This window comes from Hirundo rustica, chromosome 7, assembly GCF_015227805.2.
Source record: "Hirundo rustica isolate bHirRus1 chromosome 7, bHirRus1.pri.v3, whole genome shotgun sequence".
NCBI classification, from domain to species: domain Eukaryota; kingdom Metazoa; phylum Chordata; class Aves; order Passeriformes; family Hirundinidae; genus Hirundo; species Hirundo rustica.
This window is the reverse complement of record NC_053456.1, coordinates 24,648,134-24,671,106: the sequence shown is the minus strand read 5'-3', so window position 1 is coordinate 24,671,106 and position 22,973 is coordinate 24,648,134. Positions and strand designations below refer to the sequence as shown.

At 38.0% G+C, this 22,973-nt stretch overlaps 1 protein-coding gene across 3 annotated transcripts in view; it reads left to right on the top strand.

Moving 5' to 3' along the window:
• Window positions 1-22,973, top strand: part of RAPH1 (Ras association (RalGDS/AF-6) and pleckstrin homology domains 1) — an 87,266-nt gene that overhangs the window by 37,255 nt on the left and 27,038 nt on the right. For 2 of the 3 annotated variants that reach the window (XM_058421290.1, XM_058421291.1), the window contains exon 5: window positions 15,364-15,438. The exons of the other annotated variant lie outside the window; for it this stretch is intronic. In XM_058421290.1, the coding sequence (XP_058277273.1) occupies window positions 15,364-15,438 (75 nt within the window). The remainder of the gene's footprint in view (window positions 1-15,363; window positions 15,439-22,973) is intronic. 3 annotated transcript variants of the gene reach the window in all.

Sequence of the window (22,973 nt, the reverse complement as noted above, 5' to 3'; positions counted from 1 at the left end):
GCCTTTAATTTAAATCCAAGGAGTGCACAGCTGTGGAAAAAAGAAAACACAATCGACAAAACTCCATTCCTGTAACACTACGATTAATACCTGAAATACATGGAGCAATCTATGGGTGTCTATCTGGAGCTATACTAAACCATTATTTTGCTGCTACTTAATATTGTTTAATGTGACAGGAGGAGCTCTTTGAAGCAATACACAACACAGAAAAATAACTGGGCTACAATACAACATTAGCAGATATTCGATTGGGATTTTGATGCTCTGACGTTGATTAATCAGAGAGGAAACTTCAGTAAGGACAGCCAGTTCAGTGAACATTGCAAGTGCTGGTAACTTGCGAGAGAAAATGTGGAAAATGTTCCAGTGCACTTTGAGAACTAAAACTTAGAAGTTCTCTTGTAGAAATACTCTCTGAAACAGAAATCTGACCTGTTAAAATGTCAGTTGTACTAATATGCATGTTCTCTTTCCTGAGAGAAAACTGGAACAAGCTGAGTCTATTCTAATCAATAATCAAAACTAATCTGAATGGGCTGTATTGAATGCATGGTTCTTCACCACTTCAATAAATGTTCATCTGACGTAAAGTGAACGATGCAGGCCTTGTCAGTCTTATGATCAACTCCTTGAGGTCACACTTTGATTTAAATCTTTATTTGAAATGGTGAGAAATGAATGACAGTTTAGGTCAACTTTCTAAGAAGTTTGTGTTCAGTATGCTTGTATTGGAGATTTCATACTGAGAGAAGCAGAACAGATAGAAGTGTGCCCTTTGCTCTTTGTAAAGTTAAAATGCAAACCTTTGCATTATTGCTGTAGGCCTAAGTGTTCAAGCTCAGCCTATGACATTGATTATATTGTTGTTTATTTGAGAATAATTTTCTTTTTATGGTATGATAAGGCTTATTTTTGGTTTGTTTGGTTTTTTTTTCATTTGTTTTGTTTTGGGGGGTGGGGTTGGGTTTGGGTTTTTTTGCATCTCCAGCTGTTATTCATTATTATCTGTCTGTCTTTATGATGTAGAAAGTTAGGCGGTCTTGCATTTTGGTCTCTACTCAGGCTATAAAAGGATGACTTTTGTGAATTAGTTGCTCCAGCTTGCATAGCATAAGAAAAGCATGAATTATGCTTTTTTTGAATTTTAATGCAAGGTGTTTTCTGTAGTTGTTCTTGCACATCTCCCTCTAGATTCTCTCTTTTACCTTGGGAATTATATGCTTGAGGCATCAGTAAAATTGCCCTTCTTGTCTCCCAGGTTTTTCCAAACCTTTGTATCATGAGTAATCAACAAACCACCTGCTGCCCTTAATTAACTTGCTGTTGGTGAGTCAAGGGACAGAGGTCAAGAAGTTGCTTTGTCTTCACGGGAAGCTCATCTGTATTGCTGCAAGTGTTGGTTGCTGTTTCAGTTGTTTTCTGAGCTCTTGGACGCTGCCTGCAAGGCTCAAAATCATCCTCAAAAGCTTTTCTCAAAAGCATGTGAGGGCTGCCTTTGTACAAACCCAGTGATTGCTTCTCATATAAGAATGTAGCTATTGTTTCTCTGCCCAGATAAGTTGATAAGAGTGATGGATTCCTTTGAAGGAGGTAACCACAAAGTGTCAGTAATTTGAGATCCAGATTCTGCTCTTCTCTTGAGAACAGAAACCTTTGCACTCATTAACCATGCTGTTTGCTTTGGCTCTATCCATTCTTTTTTCATTTCAGTAGCCTGAGGAAGGTGTTCAATTCTGAGACATCGTCCCCAGGTTTACAGAATTGTTATTCAGCTATTTAGTCTTAAAATTGTTATGTGATGGGATGGGACCTCTTACTGAGAAGTAAGTTTCCTGTCTCATCACTGGTGAACAGAGAAAGGGAAATCACTTATTTTTTGAGTTTGTAACAGATTCTGTGGTGGTGTTTTTAAAATGAAAAAAGCTTTTAAATGGATTCTTTGGAATAATCAACATGTTTATGTTGAATAATCAAAGTATATGTTGATACTTTGGAGTATCAACAAAGCTGTTTATTTCCGATGTCATTCATTTAGTGCCCAAAAACTAGTTAAGGGTTTGTTAATCCTCCTGGCTAGGTTGTGAACCAAAACACCTTTTACCAATAGGGCTGAATTGTACTATCCCACCCACACAGTTGACTCAATGGTGCTGCTTCTAATAGAAAACATCCCTCTGAGGAAATAGCTTTTGAAGAAGTCCTAATGTCCATATAGGGAAAAAACCCAACAGTTTTTATGCAGAAAGTGGGAGAGGCTATTTATTCATGGTCACTGCAGATGTTTTGAGATTTGTTGTTCTGAAGTAGTGCTTGAAGTTAGCTCTTTTCTTTTTTTTCCTTGAAACTGCCTGTCGGTGAGCTGACCTTTAAAATTTCTCTTTACTACTGTGGCTCTTCTGAAAGAGGTCAGTGTCTTGGCGGCTCTGCCCTTTTGACCGATACTTTCTGTCTTCTCCAGGCAGTATAGGTACTTTAAGAAGTCATCCTTTCTGCTGCAACTTCATGTTATGATCTTCCTGAGTAAAATTGAAGACAGTTTTGATGGGAGGAAATGCTTGTCTGAAAAAGGAAATTAGGCTTTGCAGTTATAAACTTTAGTATTCTATCTTAAAAATAGTTCTGCTCTCTGACCTGGAAGCATAGGAAAAATCTGTAAAAGAACAGTCATGCACTGGTATGAAGGTATGTGTGGTCTAGTACGCTCTCTGGCTGGTAATAGGGACCAATATTACAGAAAAAGGCTGCAATTCCACAACGACCAGAAATGGGAGGATATGACTTCCTTTTCCCTCTCATCCTTCCTTCCTCGCAGTTCTTTCTTAGACTCTCATCTCCTCCCTTGTCCCAGCCTTGGCACTTAACTGGTACTTAGTACACCAAAACGTCATGCTTCTGCTCTGGGTCTCATTCCGTGTTATTTAGGTGAGCTGCAGAGGCTCAGAGGACTGATGCATGTTAGCAGGGCTGTAGCCAAGGACTGGGGACTGCAAGGGAGAGCAGGAACTCACTCGTTGGTTGTAATTGATTACTCAGTTCTTGCCTGAGCATTTGGACAGGCACCTTAGTGTCTTGTCTTCCTCTTCCTCCTGGCAGCCTGTGCTGTAGGCAGTTCCTGGGGTCGCAGATTTATCAGCATGATGCCAGGTGATAACTTTCAGTGGTCATATTGGCCAGGACCATCTTTGTACTGATTCTGATTTATCTTTAGGCTACTTCCAGGGGAGTTTACTGCAGTTCCCTTGGTTGTCTAAAACTGTGGGTTTATTAGTTGTAATCATGGTTTAATTTTCTTCCTTTCCTCCTTTCCTTTCTTGGTGCTATCTCTTTAGACATTGTGAACATTGGTGTTTTCAAAGACTATCACTTTGTAGTCTTGAGACTTTGTCTTGTTGGTACAAAGTGTTTTCTGACTACACTTATGTTCTTGTCTTCAGTCTCCCCTTAAGTATTGTTGACTAAAAGGAAAAGTTGTCTTCACCCCACCCTAACCCCCATAATTTTTTGCTAAATTGAAATTTATGTTTGATGAAATGACTTCACAGATCCTTGCTTGAACAGCATTCTTTCTTAAATTGGTAGGTTGCATTTCATTTTCTCTGCTTTTAGTTGTGCAATGAGTGGCCTGCACCTTAAAATGTTGTTTTCTGTGGGGGGCTTACTTTATTTGTAAGTAGACCAAATTAGTGAAGTAATAGCATGAGTTGAAGGTAGGGGAAATAACGTCTCAATGACTAACTTGTTGCCTCCACCCACATTATCTTTTTCTTCTTCCTTTGGTCCCTCTGCCAGCAAGAAGTGGTCTCTGTTTTCAGTGAGCTGTGCTACAGTAGGAGAAGAAAGCGGAGGGGAGAGAATAGAGATCTGTGTTGATGATGCTTATGTAGCTGTTTGTGTCTGGCGGGTGAAAGGCTCCATTCAGGGCAGTCATTGTAACTGTCCTGCACACGCTCAGTGAAGAGGTTGCAGATAAGTTTGAAGTCTGCCATCTGGTCTGGCACAGTTCAGCATCACCCTCGCCCTCTTTATGTCTGTAACCCAGTTCGCACAGCTGAGAGATTCTGCACATACAAAGATAATGCAAAATTTAGCTGGTAACACTACATGATTTAATTTAATAGAATTTTTTTTTAATAGAATTTTTTTTTTTAGTTTAAACTCATTGTAGATTTATATTTGATGCATGAGGGGTAAAAATCATAAGAAGAGAGCACCAGTGCAATAAAGCCACATGGTTTTGCTTCACTTGACAGAGAAGGCAATGTAGAGTAAACATTACTGTTTATTTCAGGGGAGGAAAAAGAGCTTTGGAGGCATGGCAGTAGTCATGTAAGCTCAGTACACATAAATAAATCTGTACTGGCTAAAAAACCCTATGGGATAAACTTGAAATGGACATAAGGAATAATAAAGTTTGTGTTTCATAGCAGTTTTGCTATAGTTCCTATGTGGACACGTTAGTATTTCATTTACCTGTGCGGTGGTATAACACAGAAACTTTGGTACCCATTTAAAATTATTGGGGATCATGTTTTATGTGAGATTGCTAAATGCTGCATTGTTTCAAAAGGCAGTTAACTGTTCATGTATGCAGACAAATAAATTGATGATATATATGGTCTATGTTAGGCAACAGTGTCTTAAAATAGAGTTGGACTGCTGAATCTCATCTGTTATTTGTAGGTGATTTAAAGAAGAGTTGTGATCTGTTTTAGCTCTTGCAGGAATAGAACACTATTGGCTTTTGTATTTTGGGAGCTTAAAGTTTGAGTACTTTTCCTTATGGTCCACGTGTTGTGTGGTTAGCAGATGTGACGGATGTTAGACTCCAGTTTGTGAGAGTAGTCACAGATAAGCAGCAAACAAGACATGGCAAAGGTTTGGTTTGTGTTTCTTCTAAGACGTTAAAAAAAAATTCATTTCCTGCCAGTTGTGTTATGTCCTTAGCTTAGAGTACAAAGTCTATTCTGGAGCATTTCCAGTTCCGCTTTTCCTAAGCTGAAAATAGTCAATGGAAAGACTTAATTTGAAACACAATTAGACCATTTCTTCCTCTTTCTTTTTTTTCCAGTTATTAGTCACAAAGTGTTCTTTAGTAAGTCAACAGTAAGGGAAAATTGTGCGTATCTGTCATCCTGAAACATTACTTTGGCTTCCAGTTTCATTGGCATAAGAGTGAGCCATCCATTTTTCAAATGTTCTTCAAATACATGTAAAATGCTCCTCATTTGCCAGATTTTTGGAAGCTTTCAAAGCATTCTCTGAGATAAACATATGATTTTATAAATTATAAACAATATTTATGTATTTCAAAAAATAATCAAATGTATTTGGCTGTGCATAATTGTCATATGATGCGCTAGAACCCAAGGATGGTTAATACACTCTTCCCAATGCCTGCAAACTAGCACATAAACTTTTTTTTCACATTATACTTATGGAATCTGCAAAGCAAATGATGGGAAGGGATAATTTTAATTTTTTGAAGCATTTTCAATGGAGATCCAAAGGAAGCATTCTAAAAGTTTTGTTTACTGCACATGCGTGGAATGGTAGGTTTCAAAAATTGGGATAAATAGATTTAAAATACATGAAAAGGAAACAAGAATTTAAACATTATTCTTGCATTGGTAAATCTTTATTCTCCACTCAGTGTATCTGACTTATTTTGTAGCTATGGACTTAACCTTTCCACACAGAAGATAACCAATCAAAGTGTAGCAGAAACCATAAAACATGTAAGAATAGTTTCTCTTCCGTCAGCTTTGCCACACACTGATGAATAAGCTTGAAAGTTCCCTCCCTGTAAGGAGCAGGAGAATGGCCAGTGTAATCGATAGCTTGTTTGGCACCTCTGGCTGGCAAGGCTGGTATCCATTCACAAATTACAGTTAGGGTATACTTTGGTAGTGTAAGTGTGAACACCAGAGGCATTGTCTCTGCCTAAATACACTGTGCTTTGGGCTTTTCTGTGAGGTTGGAGTCTTCTGTGGACAAGCAACTGTATGACTCACTCTGCTATCCCAAACGCTGGGTAAATAAGCACGCTTTAAAATTAATCTTTGTTTTTATGCCTGTTCCACAGCACTTCAGAAATATACTTGTGTTTATGAAGGGCTTGTTGAAGAAAAAATTGTGTCATTAATACAGACAGGCCAAGAAAGTAAGTGGTTGTTCAGAGGTTCTTTCTCTTACCAGATCTGTCTACAGAAGAAAAAAATACCGTAGATGAATGACCAAATAAATCTAGGCAGCACACTCTTGGATCTACCCACTACACCTGAGTTAAGGAATCACAAGTCTTGCCTTGTGATGCTACCAAACTTTGCTGAAAGTGTGCTGCAGGGGACTTGCATGCATTGGTTGCAGTTTCCAGTAAAGATATCACTCTACTAGTGATGATTAATTATTGAGCTTTTAAAACAGCCAGTTTCTTTATGGATACATCATTCTGCTTAAAACAAATTTCTTTACTTTCTCTGCAACATTTGATTCAATTAGAGATGTGAAATACTAACTCTGTAGGAAGTTAGAAACAGATTACTTGTTTGTTCTTGTTTCAGGTTGCCAAAAAAGAAATTTGGGACAGATGACAAAAATTGGGAACACAGCCACCAGTTGTGGAACATTAAACTCATAAGAGGAGAAAAGAATTTGTTGTTTTCCTCAGTTACGTATATTCCTGAATTATAGGGTGAAAACTAGGGTTTGTGAGGTTTTAAAAGGAGTTTGAACCCCCCCAAAATAAGACTTCATGTTCTGGAGAAACAATTGAGAACTGGCCTTTTAGCTGTGTTGGTCTTGAGCACGCTGCTTTAGTTTATTATACCATAACATAGAATTTAGTGTTTAGTTTGTTATACTATAATAAAAGCCTGAAAATGCAAAGTAAAGCCTTTGTTTTTAGTTAACCAATGTACAGCTTTAGTTAGTTGCCTGTGTTGGACACTAATTAGTCTATTTTTGCAAGTTATTCAATATGTTAGACCAGCCGCATCAATGCCTTGCTTTATGAATGCAGGTTTTGTTTCATTCACACGGCTTACCTGCTTTTAACAAATAGGGCAGATTTGTGACTTTTAACTCCCCAGCTGTGTATACCCATTCTTTTATAGTGGTGGATCTTTGGGGTGGCTTTATGTCTACAGTCAGTTTGGGTAGAATTTATAGTTTAGAAGTCAACAGCCATAAAATTAAATTTTTCTTAAAACAGTTACTTCTTAGAGTATGAGGCAGTAGATTCAAACTAAATTATAGCTTTGATTAAGGCTATATGTACTCTTACTTCTTAGGTTTCTTAGCTGCTTTGATGTCTTGTTTTCTGTGCTACAGGTAGAGCCCTTCACAGGATGAAGTCTCTGATATTCTGTAAGTAACGCAGTTAGGAATCAATTTGTCATAGTTTGGGGTTTTTTTTCCCTTTCTTGGCTAGATCTTCCGCTTAGTGCACCTTTTTTTAGACTGATCAGACCAGAATTTTCTGGGAAATTATACTTCATCTTATTTTTTCTTAGGGTTTTCTTGGAACTTCCTCCTTGCCAGACTGTATTTGGGATTTCATGTTTGGTTTATGCAGTTTAGATCCATGCTACTGATGAATTGGGCAGCCTTGCCCTGTCTTGTGTTGGAGCTGTTGTTTATGCAGCTGCCTAGTGATTTGGAGCAACTTTCCCTGGAAAATAATCCTTGTGAATTAGTTGTTCATTGATCCGTGGGACCACATGGTCAAAGTTATTGCTGTCCACAGAAGAGATGTGAGAGCACGTGGTTGGGGTAGTGACAGGACTGCCTCTTTCTTGCACCAGTTTAATCTTAAAATTCTAAAAAGCAGTATTGAAACGAAGCTTGAACGGAATGTTCACCGGCTTTTGCAATCCTTTCTCTCCTGTTCTGTCATAAGTAACTAGTGTTCAGCAGGGGAGCATCCCAGCCTGACCAGGGAGGTGATGGACTAGCACTGAGGGTACCTCATGCACACAGAGCAGCAGTTTGTTCATTTGAGATGTCTGCAGACATGTTGCTTAAATTACAGTGAATTTCACCAGGGTTACTCTATCAGGACTAGCATGAAGTTATAAACGTCCCTAGTATTTAATAAATACTTGCTGTAAGTTAAGATTTTAAATAATTTTTTTTAAATTCCAATTGTCTGCAGTGAAATGGAGTCCCAGGAGGGAGGGTTGGCTACTCTTGAGCACAGAGTAATTGCACCAGGTTCTCCCTTCCCTTGTCTGGCTCCAACATGTTTTGCAGCAGCCAGGCAGTGCAGCTTAAAGACTGCTGTACTCTCCCATGGACCCAGGCATTCTTGATCTTGGCCTGTCTTTGGTTCAAGAGTCAGAGTGTGCAATCCAGCTGAAGGGAGAGGTTGCGGCCTCGAGGGTTTTTTTTTTAATTGTGATGCTCCAGGCTTCACTGAGACTTACAATTTGAATTCTGAAGGTTTAGTTTCAGACAAATTTGGCTATCTTTGCATGGGAAAGCACAAAGCAAGACTTAGATTATTGGCAGGAGCATCGTCTGTTTCATGTCAGATGTGCAGAGGTCTTGAAAAACATCTGTATGTTAAATGACACACACCTTCCTTTCCTTTCTTGGGAATACTTTGTCTAATGTAGATGACTAGTAATCACCCTGTAACAGTGTCCAATCATGGAAAATTTCTCTCAGGAGTATCATTTGACAAAATTTTCATCAGCAGCTCTAGGATGACCCTGTTTGAGCAAGGGAGGTTGAACCAGATGACCAAGCGTGGTCCCTTCCAGCCTTACCCACTCTGATTCTCTGAAAACACCTTGTGTGCCAAGGGTCAGGCAGCTCTGTTACCCAATGCTGCTGCTTCAGTTTCTCAGTGCCTATTTTCCTTTTCTGAGGTTTTAACAAGGATAAACTATAACCTCTTTTGCAACTATTTTTTTCTAATATCTAGTCTAAACCCCCTCTGGTGCAATTTGAGGCCTTTTTTCTTGTTCTATCTCTTCTTACTTGCAAGAAGAGACTGTCACCCCCCTGTCTACACCTCCTTTCCGGTGGTTGTAGAGACATAAGTTGTCTCCTGAGCCTCTTTTTTGCTGGGTTAGACAACCCCCTTTGCAAAAGAAAGCAGAAAATTAATATTTTTAGTTAGATGTTTATCATATTGTGTCCATATGAATAAGTTCCATATGAATGCATAATCTAAAAGAGACTGGAAAAAATTTCAGTTCTCCTTCCCCATCTCTGGGTCAAAATTACAAAAAAAAAAAAAAATTAATCTTTAATTCTTGAGTTTTCTTTTAGAAATAGTGTAATCTAATTCTTGAAATTGGAGTCTAAAGAGTTCAGTGTAGGGATGTAGTTGAAATGGAAGCTATAGTAATCTTTTCAACAAAATTTTGTAAGCATATAGCTCTCTTTTGAACACTGAGAAAGGTATACATTTAATTTTATAGTATACTGAGTTTCCCTGATTTTTAGTTTGTTTCTTAGGAGACAGAGAATGCATTTAAAAATGGATTTTGTAGTGTTTCTCAACTGTGATATTAAATCCAAAACAGTGGCACAAGAGTGCCACCAGCTGGTTTAATTAAACATGTGGATTTATTGTTAAATTATTAAAGAATTTTGCAAGAAACATGGCAAGATAATTTCATGCACAAGTCCTCAGTGTGCTCTTACTGCCTTTTTTTTAATATACTAAGGTAAGTTACTCTGCTGTACATACCTTGAGTGAATGTCTTTGAACGTACAGATAGTTTTTAACAAAAATAGTTTTTGATGATTATTTATAAACTGGCAGTGTAAAAAACACATTTGACACCTTGCAGACTGTATTGTACTGTCCTTAAACTCTGCATGCCTGTTTTCTCAGCCCTTACCTTAAAATCAGAGGAATTAGTACAACTCAGTCTCTTAGCGATGAGACTGAATCTTTCTAAACTGAGCCCACTTTTCTGTATGAAGTGACAATCAAACATAACAAGAACGGAGCTCAGTGCTCAGATTTTGCAAGAACATGCAAGTAGAATTGAAGAAAGGAGGCCATGTATAATCCAGCGTCTCACTTGTGACCCAGTGGGCTGCTGCCATGGCAAGATGGGCTGCACAGCTTTCATGCTTCACAGCTTAGCTAGACGGCTCAGTTTATCACCTCTTAAATGCTTTTCTTAAAATCCAGCCATCAGTTATTGTCTGTAAAAAAGAATTCTGATATGCTCAGTAATTCAATGATAGTTTAGAAATCATTTCCGTTTTGAGGTTCTTTTGAAACTTTTGTCTCAAGACCTCTTAATATCAGGAGTTAAAACAACCCAGTGAATATTACATAATGGCACTGACAAGGATAATAGGTGAGAAAATCTTAAGGTTTTGGCCATGTAGAGCATTACTTCTTCTTTAGTTTAATGCAACAAATTATATTTTGAAAATCTGAAAGGTATTTTCATTTTCCTGGCAGCCCATCTATTCTATCCTGTCTAGCAAACACGCTATGTAGGTATTGGATTGGTGATGGATAGAAAAATACTTCAGTATTGAAAAAAACCTATCCAGCATAAGCAGCTGCTGTGTATGTAAGTACTGTGTTGAGTTTCCTGAAAACACTGAAAGGCAATTTTCAACAGCTGGTCCATGAACATCTGGTATTTAGATCTGAAGTTAGTGAATGTTACATTTCTGTCTTCAAAGAAAGGATATAGGACATCTTTGATGTCCAAAACATAAATTGGAACAAGACTTTAGCCCATGTTCTTAGAAACATAATGGCTAGCTGTCTTTGCTGGATGAACTGCACATGAACACTATTACAGTGTCTAGAACTCTTAAGTGTTAACTCTTAAGTGTTTGAGTTTTTACTCAAATCTAGTTTTCTATATTGCTGATTATCCTCAGCAGGTAAAGTTTGTTACAGAGACACTAGTAGCCTTATTTACTGGTTTTGTTACTACAGATATTTTAATCATCATATCTGAATTTTTGTAAGTAAAATTGGTTTTGCACAAGACAGTTTTGTGCATGGCTGTTTTGACATCCCTTGAGAAAGGTATACATTTAATTTTATGGAAAATAATTTTCCAATAGCACATCTTTTTTTTTTGTATTTTGAGGATTTTTTATTATTAAACATCCATGGTTTTCAGTGTGACTTGGAATAATTGCTGCTAGAAGTTAAAATACGACACAGTTCAAAAGAGTCATCATTGTCTGCTTCTACGTGGTGTAAAATGGCTTTCCTGGCTTTGATAAGTTTTCTTTCATTACTTTTCACTGCTCAAGGTTTTAAACTAGATTGAGTTCCTTCAACTTAGTTTGAAGTCTGTTCCATATTATGAGGAAGGACTAAACCAAGAAGTGAATAGCTTCCTATATGTTTTGGTTTTGTCTCCAAAAGAAGTAATTTTGACACAGGAAAGTTGTAAACATATTTGGTACCTGTTGGTAGGCTTCATCTTTTTAGGCTTCAGCTTGTTTTAGGGAAAGGAGAGTACTTTTTGAAGATTATATAAAAAAACAAACTGCGTGAGTTTTGGGCTTCAGTGTTACTGCCTGTCCCAGCTTCCTGGTGTGAAGTCTTGTGAAAGATTTATATTGACAGATTCCATCTGACAAAAGGAAACATCTGTTGCCTCTTAAGAGTCCTCTTAGAGCCCTGTCACTTTTTCCTTCCTGGATGCTCACTGGGCCTATGGTATTTTGAGTTCTGCCTGACTAGTAGTGATGCTGGATTAACTGGGAATCCTGAGTGGAGTCTGGCTCCCTAATAATCATTTTAAATATCAAAGTATAAGTTGGTTTTAAAATTCTTCTAGTGACAGATAGATCCCCTTTTAGTAGAAGATGTTAACATTTGCTAGTCTGTTAAGTGAAGGGTTTTTTATACATATAATGGAAATAACTTTAACAAGCTTTCATTTTTACTGTATTTGCAGTAATATTTTGTCCAAAAACTTATAACAAAGTATGGCTGTTACTAATGGCTGCATTTCAAGAAAGTTATACTACACATACAAAATACAACTTAAAAAACCCAACATCTAGTAGAAGTAAAGAATTGTAGGTAGCTTTAGACTGTGCATGTGTTGTATACTCTTTGTGTTTGCCTCCCTGACTGCTGACCTAGAGATATGTCATCTTTCAAAGAATTTGGTAAATTAGGCATCAGTTCTTTTGACTTGGTGTTATTCATGTTGGATTAGCTGCACTGAGTATTTTAGTGACTGCAGGAATTAAATATTCTTCCAGCACTGTTACAATCTGCTTCTTCTACAATTTCATGCTTAGTATAAAGGACTGCATGGCTTTGCCTTCTCTGAAGCTGTTGATAATTTTGATATTTCCACTGTGTTTCATACTACTTTCACCTTCCAACCACATTTAATTCTGGTTGTTTGACAATTTGAAAAAAACTTTCAACTGAAAATAGCCCCTTGGAGAAATGATGGCCTTGTGCTGGGGAAGCGGTCAGTTTTCTGCAGCAGGACAGAAGAATGTATGGCACTGCAGGAGTGGGAGGGACACACACTAGTTTATGGAATTGGAATTAGTTTGATATCCTAGATGAAGCTAAGGTGAGGCACTGGGGGAGAGACGACTTTGTTGGTAGAGCTTGAGTTCTTCTTGTGATTGGAGCAGGGGGAAGAACAGATGCTTTTCACGGTGGAAGACTAGAAATGTCTCCCTAGGAGTAATTAATGTTTTGGTTTTCCTGGATGTCATTACTATTCTTTTTAGTCTAGCGAAGTACTTGGGGCAGAAAAGTAGGTTAATTTGTTTGGCAAAATCAGGTAATTATATCGTCAGAGCTTTGAGACGTATTTCAAGTCCTATAGTAGAAAGGAAGAGTGGGCTATTTAGATCCTCTGTGTGGACTATTGTGATTGTACTATCTTGACAAAAATAATAAAATATTTATCTTCCCCTGAACAATGGAATATTCTAGGAGCAACATCTGTTTACCTCAAAGCTTGATGTTTGAGCTGAAGTCTTTCTTTGAAATAGAATAAATGCTTTAAAGTTGGATTGTGAAAGTAACACGTTCTAAAATGAATTAATCTACTTGTTTGTTCATGCCACGTATTTAGAAACTTTTATGTGCCTGTAGTTACTGTTTAGCTGAGTGTAATTTCTAGAACTTGGGCTCTCCTGTTGCTTTGCTACTTCTGTTCATTCTAACTTTTGGGTATGTGCAGTACTGGAGAATTTTTATAGGGTAGGAAGAAGCCATGCACCAAAAATGGAAAAGAGCAGTTGCCTTCTTAGGCATGTTAGCTGCGCAGCTCCAATTCATACAGGTAGTTCTCATCACACTGGTGTTCCACATTTTACTGGCCAACCCCTATTCCTGTAAAATATCATTATCAAAGTCTCAAGTGGCTGTTATATTGTAAGAAGGATATGGCATTGCCATTTTTGGATAGAAGTTCCTTAGTGGAGAAAATGTAGTTAAATGCAAGATATCAGCAGCCAAGATGACCAAAATAGGAAGAAGGTTAATTGGCCTACCTTGACCTTCCCTTTAGGTGAAATATTCTCCAGCAAATAGTACTTCCTTTAAGGAGAGATTCTATGTCCTTTCTTTATCCTGACACTATTGTTGACTTACAGGCTAAGACAGAAGGTGACTAAACTCTAAGGAAGAGGCTGCAAGTGTATATTGTAATGTTCCTTCTACTGCCCTGCTCCATTCACCAAGAAAGTGATCCATATTAATCAGAGTCCCTGATGACTGACAAGAACTTTGTGAAAAAACTTGAAAAAGAATTTCCTGGAACTTGTCATTGGATTTTTATGTATACTTTTGGGGTTTGGATTGAGCCAACCATTTTATTCTGCAAGTTGTGTAGCAATATGATGTAATGAGACCATCCTAAACTGACTCTGTGGTAAGTTAGATCTCTATGTAAGAAAGGATACAATTCAATATGACTGTAAATTATTATAATAGGTTTTACACACCCTCAGCAGCGTGTCTTGAACTAGGCAACACTGCTGTGCATCTAAAACATATGATGTAAATACAGACTATTTAATATGCGAGCAGAAAAGCCTTAATTTACTCAGTAACATGAGCTGTGTGTGTATTAGTACGTAAATACCCAGGTGGAGCTCTGGCTGGAACCTGGGTTTAACTTCAAATGCTGTGCAGAGTCTTTTCTAACTTTAAAACCTTATTGAGATCCTTAATTGCTCATCACCACATGTGGCAGTCACGTCAAGTAATTGCTACCACATGTGGCAAGTCACTTCTCCCTGCAGGAACTGTATTCACCAAACTATTTGATATGGCCTTGCATGAAGTTGTAGACATAGGCTCTTCATTTTTTTGCAGACTAATACCTTATTGTAGCACTGAAGAAGAGGTGGGATTCTGTATTGCTAATTACTAAACAAAAGTATAGTAGGCATGTATAGCTGTTATGCCTTGTTCTGCATAGCACTGAAACACATGAAACAAATAAGGCTGAGATAATTGTAACCACATGGGGCAAAATCTGCAGTATGGTGGTGGTACACAGGAGACTTACTTCATGCTCTTTTTAAGCTGTTTGAATGCTCTTGTTAAGTGCCACAGTACTAGATTAATTTCCTTGGCAGACTGGACTCAGTGGTTCTGCAAATCGCTGCATGATAATGGTTCTGCCTGTAGCAGGTCCTGGAGAAGATAATCACTCTGGGATCTGTCTTTCTCTACTGGTTGCTTCCCCTCTTCTGATTTTGCTTTCCGTTTTGAAAACAGGAGAAAATATATTTTCTGCTAATTTATCTTCACAAGAGAAGCATGGGGATTTGTAATTTTATAATTTGGACTATACAAGAGAAGAGAGACTTACGTCCTTTAAAAAAGAAAAAAAGGACATGAATTTTAATACAGGTTGGTTTGTTGTTGTGGTAAAATCTTTAAGAATGAAGGAGCAACCCGTCATTCAAGGAGCATAAAACCAGGACGTATCACAGATAACAGTTTGTAGTGGCTCTATGTTTGTGTAGTAGAAGTAAAATGTTTAGTTTTAGAAGACTGGACAGGATTTTGAAAAACTTTGTAAGAGCATATTTTCTTACTTTTGTAGTTCTAAATGTCTTTACAAATAAGTTTTCTCTTGCAGAAAAGAAACCAGTGGCAGGTAAGCAAAAGTTTTCTTAATTCTATTGTGACATTTTGTACAGGAGAAGATTAAAATAGTGTCTTCTATTGGCACAATTGCTTTTACATCAGTGTATCAGGCTCATAGTGTTTGGGAATGTTCATGTTTTTATGGGAGGGGAAAAAAGTGATGATGTAGGGGTTTTTTCTTTTAAACTCTGCTTTTTCTTCTGTAATCAAGACACCATAAAATTACTATACTGACTTCCTTTGACTTATGTTCTTTCTCTTTCTTTCTGCACAAGCACTCCTATTTGGACAGGGAAACCTCCCTTCTTCTGAGAAACATTGCAGGAAAGCCTTCTCATTTGCTGACCAAGGTGATGATGCTTCTTTCTACTCTATGTGACTGTTTCTATGTAGAAAGAATGCTTTTGGTGTGTGCTATGCTTCTCCACCCCTGCCCGTCCCAGGAACTTCTGCATTTACTTACATGATTCACCTGATTATCCAAGGTGCTTTTAAAGGCTGTATTGTTTGTTTCTGCAGATTTATCAAAGTGTTCAAGTTCTTGACAAATACTTAATAGCCATATTAGCAGGTAAAATGCCTTAGTGGAAAAGGAAATGTACTGAGCTAGAAGGTCTTTTGTTCTTATTGCCATTTCCTAGTTTTAAAAAAAGAAAAGATCCTAGCTGAGAAAACTATGTGGTAGTGTTTTGTAGTTTAAAGAGCCGTTAGTAGCCTTAAAATAAGTTCTCTTGCTGTATTGAAGACAAACTAGTAAGTAATGGGATATTTTTTATAACATCTTGAATGTTGGCTGAATGTAATGTGGGGAGAATATCCTAGTAAGACAGTGGTCTAATGAGCCAGGTATGTACAAATCTTGATTATAAATTCATTTTCTTTACAGGAAAGAGGTCAGTAATGTACTAAGAGATCACAAATTTTCTTTCAATTTGCTAAGAATCATATCTTTTATATGTATTTTGTTTTAAAACTAGAGGACAAGGGATGGAGCAAGTATAAATCTCTGATTAAAATACAGACTGGGATGAAGGACTACCAGCTTCATGCAGCTCAGAACTTTGAATATTTGGTAGCTGAAGTGTCAGATGTCTCTGATGCTAATACATACTGCAAAACCATTTCTGTGGATTTTCTTTTTAATTCACAGACATTCTAGTGGAGAGACCTCAGGCACGCCTGAAGTAACAAAATGCATTTTGGTGATCTCAAAACAATAAGGATAATGTTCACTGGGCATAAGTAGTCTGTATTTAGCAATAAAAGTTTAGAACCGGTTTACTGCTCTTTCTTAAATAGCTTAATATTCTTCTCAAAATGCTCAGCATGTATCTTGACAACAGATTTTCAGGCTGTCTTCCAAAGGAATACAAACAGCCAAAAACAAGTAATTTTCTGCTTTTGTGATCGTTTTGCTTAAATCTTTTTGCTTACATTTTTTTGCTTAAATTTTAAGTCCATACCTCTGCCTTGACCCACCCCCAATAGCTCTTGGTCCCCCTGCACTGTCCAACAAAGCAAACAGCCACCAAAACAGCAATTGGCTTCATTGCAAATAGATTAACAGTTGTGGCACAAACAGAAACCACAATTTTCTTTCATTTCCATGTGTCTCCAGATCCTCCCTTCTGGTTGTTTATACGTGTGATGTTAGTTACCATTCAGGAATTTAATTTTAAGAAGTGCGTTAAATGATCCCTTTGTGTCATATGACCATGGAGTGGCTCCTATCAGGCGTTCTAATACACTCCAAAGTTAAATGTTTGTATTTCTAAATCTTTGTGTTGGCCAGTTAGTCTTCTTAGCTCTTTGATTCAGGTGCTTTTGAGCCTTCTGATTTTCTGAGGTAACGTTGGTCAGCTTGTGGCTGTCTCAGTACAGCAGTGCCCTGCTTTCCCCTTCTGCCTCCTGAGCACACAGGCCTGTAGTGGAACTTACTGGTTCCCTTCTGACCTCCTGCAAGCAGAAATACCTTTAGCAAAAGGATGAAATGGAAGTCCAATTTGCTGTGACATTGGATAAGCCTCTCTGTGAGTGAAGCAGTCCCAAGAAATGGGGCATTTCCTTGTACCAAGGTGTTAGTTAGATCACTTGACTGTGGGGTCATATTGCAGGTCTGTGCTGGTGTCCCTGCTGAGTCACCTGTTTCTTACTGTCTTTATCTCTTTCTGCTTCTTCCCCTTCTCTGGTATGTCTGCATCTTGTATTGAGACTAGAACCATTTTTGTCCTCTGCTGATATAACTAATTATAATAATTCTAGCCATGGATTAGATCCCTTCTGCATCACAAACATGCACACACACAGTCCCTGTCACAGCATAGGGCAGATCTCAGCACAGAAAATTATGTATTTGTTTTGGTGAGCGCTTCATTTTTAGATGTAATTCCGGGTGTCACTGTTCACGTAGCATTCAAACCTTTGTTTGAAAACAGAAAGAAGTGAAAGCCTATCCCCAAAGCAATGTAGCTTTATTGTCAAATTTGCAAGCTTGTTTCCCTATGATGAATACGGAAAACTAAGCTTAGTACTGTGAAATTAGAGTACATGAGAATAATTTTCAGAGGATATTAAGGGCTCCAACACATCTCAGTTTTGGCCATGAAAATAGAAATGTAACGTGCTGGATTTGAAGTGAGCATTTCTTCTGCTGTTCTGATGCATGTGAAGCTGAAACAATGTTCAGGAAGGCAGATGATAGTGATTTAATGTAGTAGTGATTCAGAATAGTATGTCAGCATTTGGAGGTAAAGGAACCATGTTATGCTTTTTCTTCCCAAATAGCAGGTATGTAATTTTTCTTTTCTTGTTGACCTGAAAGAAAAAAATTCTGCCTATGGATGTTCATTCCCTTGGTTTGTAGATTTTAGTTCCTGCACACTGTAATTCCATCAGACTTTTGATTTAGTCAGTTGTGATGCTTCATACATCTTAGGCCACTCTGATTCAGATGTGCTTATTCTTGAATTAAGCATCTGTTTGAGATTTTGGGGTTTTTAATGCAGTTTAAAAATACAGCAATTGATCTCTAATCTGCAAAGAATGTAAGGACAATCTAAAAGCTTTCTGAGGAAGTTGTGATGTCCTATGTAATTTTAATGTCACCTTTAATCTTTTTTTATTACCGTAATGATTTATATGCTTTGTTATTATAATAAAAACATAATTTATATATTATTTATATTAATCTATTGTAGTTGCATTGTTAGATAATCAGCCGATGTTGTGAAATCTTTCTGCCATGTTCTGCATATCCCTTGAGCTTTTTGTCCAACTAAAACTCCTCGCCAGTCTGTTACACTGGAGTCATCTTTCCACTCTCAGACTTCCTTACTGTGGTTTCTAGGGCCTGTTCTTCCACCTGGATTGTTTGAGTTTCTTCCCCTGCCCTTCACTGTTTTTCTCCTGGTGGCAGATCCCAGTACTGTTTCTGGTATAACTGTTTGCCCTGGTGAGAAGCCTGGCCTAGAGCTGTCACTGGGCAGGTCCTGTTCAGAGGCAGGTGGGTGATGCTTCAAGGCATGAAAAGCCAGTGAAATTCCTTTGGATTTTTTATTTCATCACCACCAGCTTTGTCAAATCTAGTCTGAGTAGTCTTTCAGGTAGGCAGCAGAATGCACATTTCTGGTTAAGGTTCTGTTCTGCCACACCTTAAAGCACAACTTCCAAAGGGCACAAGTCTGGTTGCAGTCATTAACCAGTGTTGTACCTGAGAGGTCAATACCAGATGCAGGACTTTCAGCATCTTCCTTAGAGATACAGGGGCTTCTTTGCCCTTACAGCCTGTGGGGAAGAAGATCCCTTCTGTGGGAAATTGTGACAAGAGGCAGTGTGACGCTGAGATACATTTAAAATGTAACTGCTGCTTTCCAATTTCCATTCGGAAGCCATCTTCTGTGTTTGAGTTAGGCTTCTAATAGCAAATAGTTTGTGAATGGTGAATGAAGAAGTAGAACAAAAGAAAAATATGGCAGTACCCAGTGGAGTAACATTGTAATATCTGTGACCTCTTTAGATGAAGAATTCTCAGGTACAATAGTACCACTTCACAGCCATTCCCATATTTAGTAGCATAATGCAATATGGTGACAATGTCAGGAGTATTCCAGAGGTACAGAAAGGTTTGTGCTACACTGGGAAGGAAGAAGGAGGGAATGTGTGGTGAGTCTGCATGAGGGAGGATGAACCCCTCACCAGCCAGGGTGAATGCACACACACATTTAGGGAGCTTTCAGATACTCGTCTTGCTGCCCTTTCTGCTTTACCCAGATAGAGGCTGTATAGGGTTATTATGAGAAGAAATGCAATAAACATGCTTTGAGAATGACCATGAAATACTACTGTAAACACAAGTTCACTGTTTATAAATAGACAGTGCCAGGATTTCAGCACATTTTAGGGTAGGAGTATTCTACATGTCCTAATGAGTTTATCAGGAAATACAGAAGAACTGCTCTTAATATCCATGCCTTTGGTTTTAGTGCAGATCACATACACTCCTGTTCTAGTGTTCTTTTTAATAATAAATTAAAGTAATCAACAGAAAAAATTCATTAATGGGATTAATATTCAGACTAATATACATTAAACGTAAGACTAATAAGGATATCTTGACTTTTTGGGTAGATACAAATGGAGATGTTAATATGGTGTTCTCTGGTAACAGGAACCTCTGATTCAGTACAAGCTCTGCAAGGAGAGTCCTTGCAAAACAGGTGATTGCATTTCCACCCAAGGCTAGGCTGTAGTTGGGAAAATAAACAGTAGATACCTGATTTTAGTCCTTCAGAAGTCGATGCTACTTGTGAATTTAGTTATCTTATCTGCATTCAAAGAAAAAAATCCAGATAAAAAAGGCAAATATTAAACAAAGAAGAAACTTCTTAATTTTATGCATTTTGTAGTTTGTGTATCTACCTTGCTAACGTAAGTAAAATGTGGACTTCGTTACTTTCCTCTTACCATTTAATTACTGACTTTTCTAAGTACCTTTGTTAAGTGATGCCCCTCTCCCCCTTTTTGTTTTCCATTCTATTTGTTATGTCTGTAAAAGAGATTCATTAATAACACCTAAAAAAAATAAAATGAAGGAAAAAATAAAACCCCATGCTACAAATGTGAGGCACAAAATCATTTGAGCAAGGTCAGCGCTGCCATTGCACGCATCTTGCCTCTTTAATGCTGAAACACAGGAATATCTTGTAACTGCATATTTAATTGGAAACTGGGGGAGGAAACAATATTTGTCATTATATTACAGAAATCTTAACTTTATAATTTTTTGTGTTATTCTTTCCAATATTTCACTGTAGGCTAAAATGATTCAGAACTTAGTTCTGATATATAAAAGCAATGAAGAAGGTCTCTTATTTAAGACCATTGCGCTGAAGAAATATGCATTTTCCATTTTGGTTCAAAATATGTTTGAATATTTTTGAGTAACAGGTTATATACATGAATATGTTGCCAAGTATTCTTTAAATCTGGTGCAATGTTTTCCATAACCAAAAGTAATCTTAGCTCAAAGCTTCAAAGTGCAAGTGTAACAATAGTCCCAGAATAGTCTTGTTAAGTGAGGAATTTGTTGCAATTTGACAGTGATGCGTGTTGCTGTTATAAGAGAATATCCTTTTCCTGCCAGAGGTGAAAATGACTCTCCATTGTTTTGTGTTTTTATAAAGTGTGTGTGTGTGTGTACCTCCTTGGTGTGTTTCCAAGGCTTGCCTGTGCCTGTAAAGGCGGTCTAAGCAGGGAGTGGGTTCTGCTGCCTCTTGCCTGCTGTGTCAGCTCTCCGGGTGGGTGTGTGACGGAGTGCTCTGTGAGCAGTGATGCTCTGCAGGGCAGGCACGTTCATGGCCATGGCAGGGACTGACACTGTCTGCTCCTCCTGCTGTTTACCTGCACCTTTATAACCCTTTAGCAGCTCCTGGCACCGCTGCCACTATTTGCTAGCAAAGGGGGAATAACTGCCTAGGTTAGATACGGTTGGAGTGGATGTGCTGTCCTTGTTAGTTGGTGGCACTGAGATACACCACTACAGGTGCAGTCACCTGTCTCCCTGCGCAGGGAAAAGGGTGCTTAGCTTAGCTTGGCTTATCAGTACAAGCTGATGGAGTGCACGTGCTTCCTCCTGGATGGAATCTGTGCTGCTTTCATGTACAGGGGGAGGAGAGAGCCTGTGGTTGTGTCCAAGTGCTGCTCTTGGGTGCCTTGGATGGGCAGGGGACTGTTTTCTTGGGCCATTAGGAGAGAAACAGAATACATGGTTGTGAGTTTTGAGGAATTATTAATTATTTAATTAAGGAATCAAAATACATAGTTATTCCTCGTTCTCCCAAGAAACGTCTTTTGCCACATAAGCCGTGATGCAGCAGTGTCCTGAGCTTAGTTTATTACTGCTCAAAATAGCTTAAAATCTTTGACTATTATATGCTTTCAGAAATTTCAAATTCTTGCTTTCTTTTTCTCCCCATGTTTTCCAGTTAGTAAATTCCGACCTCTTTTTATAATCTGTTACTGGTTGCAAGCAGTTCTTGTTTGATAATTGCGATTCTGTTTTGTTTGGAGTTGGTTTTTTTTGTTTGTTTGTTTGTTTGTTTGGGTTTTTTTAAATTTAAACTGGTTTTGTTAAACTCTTAATATGAAGTATAAGGAGTCCTAATCTCTGGACATTGAATTGAGTAGGAAATTAAAAGTAATTGGTACACATTAAAATAGTAAGTCCTTAAAACCTTCTTTGGTCTACATATTTATCTATTTTCAAAAGCATTTTAGGGAATGATGGATTATAAACTTTGGGGCCACCAAAGATATTTTAGCTGTATTGGCACAGGTGTACGAGAGGCCACAGCTGCTTGTTGCCCTGGTGTTGCTGCCTGTGTGCTGTGGAGAGCAGGTGATCTGGTGCACTGGTGTACAGTGAAATGGGAAAAATTGTGCTGATTGGGTTAATGAGCAGCTTTTCAAAACTATGAATTATACTTTCTCCAATTATATGATAAATGAGTCTTCTGCTTTTGCTGATTTCATGGTGAACAGGTGCCACAGCATCATTTCTAGAAACTTCCAAGTCTTACACAGAATAAGCTCAGTTGGAGGGGACCCACAAGGGTCATGGAGCCCAACTGCTGGCCCTGCTCAGGACATCCCCAGGGTCACCCCTTGTGCCTGAGAGCATTGTCCAAGCGCTTCTTGAGCTCTGTCAGGCTGGGTGCTGTGAAGCCTCATTTTTTAGTAAGAATTTATTTCTAGACATTGAAATGGTTAATGTTAAAGAATGGGAAGAATAAAAGATTCTTGTTATCATGGCATGGTTTGTCGCTAATCTGATTGAAACTTTCTAAGCTATAGGACGCCATTGCTAGTGTGAATAAAGCTGTAGTTCCCTGTGGACTAGTAAAAGCAATGTTCTGGGTAATTCAGTGCCCACATAAGGTTTCAGGCTCACGTTATTTCTGCTTGTGTCCACTTACTGGCTCATTTTATTGAAAAGAATTACGTTTCTCATGAGGCAGCATGCTGATATGTCCAGCTGGTGTTTTTTCTGGGGCCCAGGATGGTCACAGATGTGAAGCACCAAAAGCTACTAAGAGCGCAATAAATAACAAGGAAAGATTCTTTAGAAGTTGGTATGAACATTAGTAATTTATTGAGAAGTCAAAAACTTCAACTCTGTGGATTTCAGAATAGCTGAATAGTGATTTTTACAAGAGAAGCAACCATTTAAACACATGATAAAGAAACTATGAATTACGTTCATAGAAAAAAGCAATAGAGAACTAAATGATTTATAGCATGCTGACTGTTGTGATGGGATGTGGTACTTTGGCTCTGGTAAAAATATTAATTTTTCTTTTTTAAGGCTACTGAGTATTTTGGAAGAAAT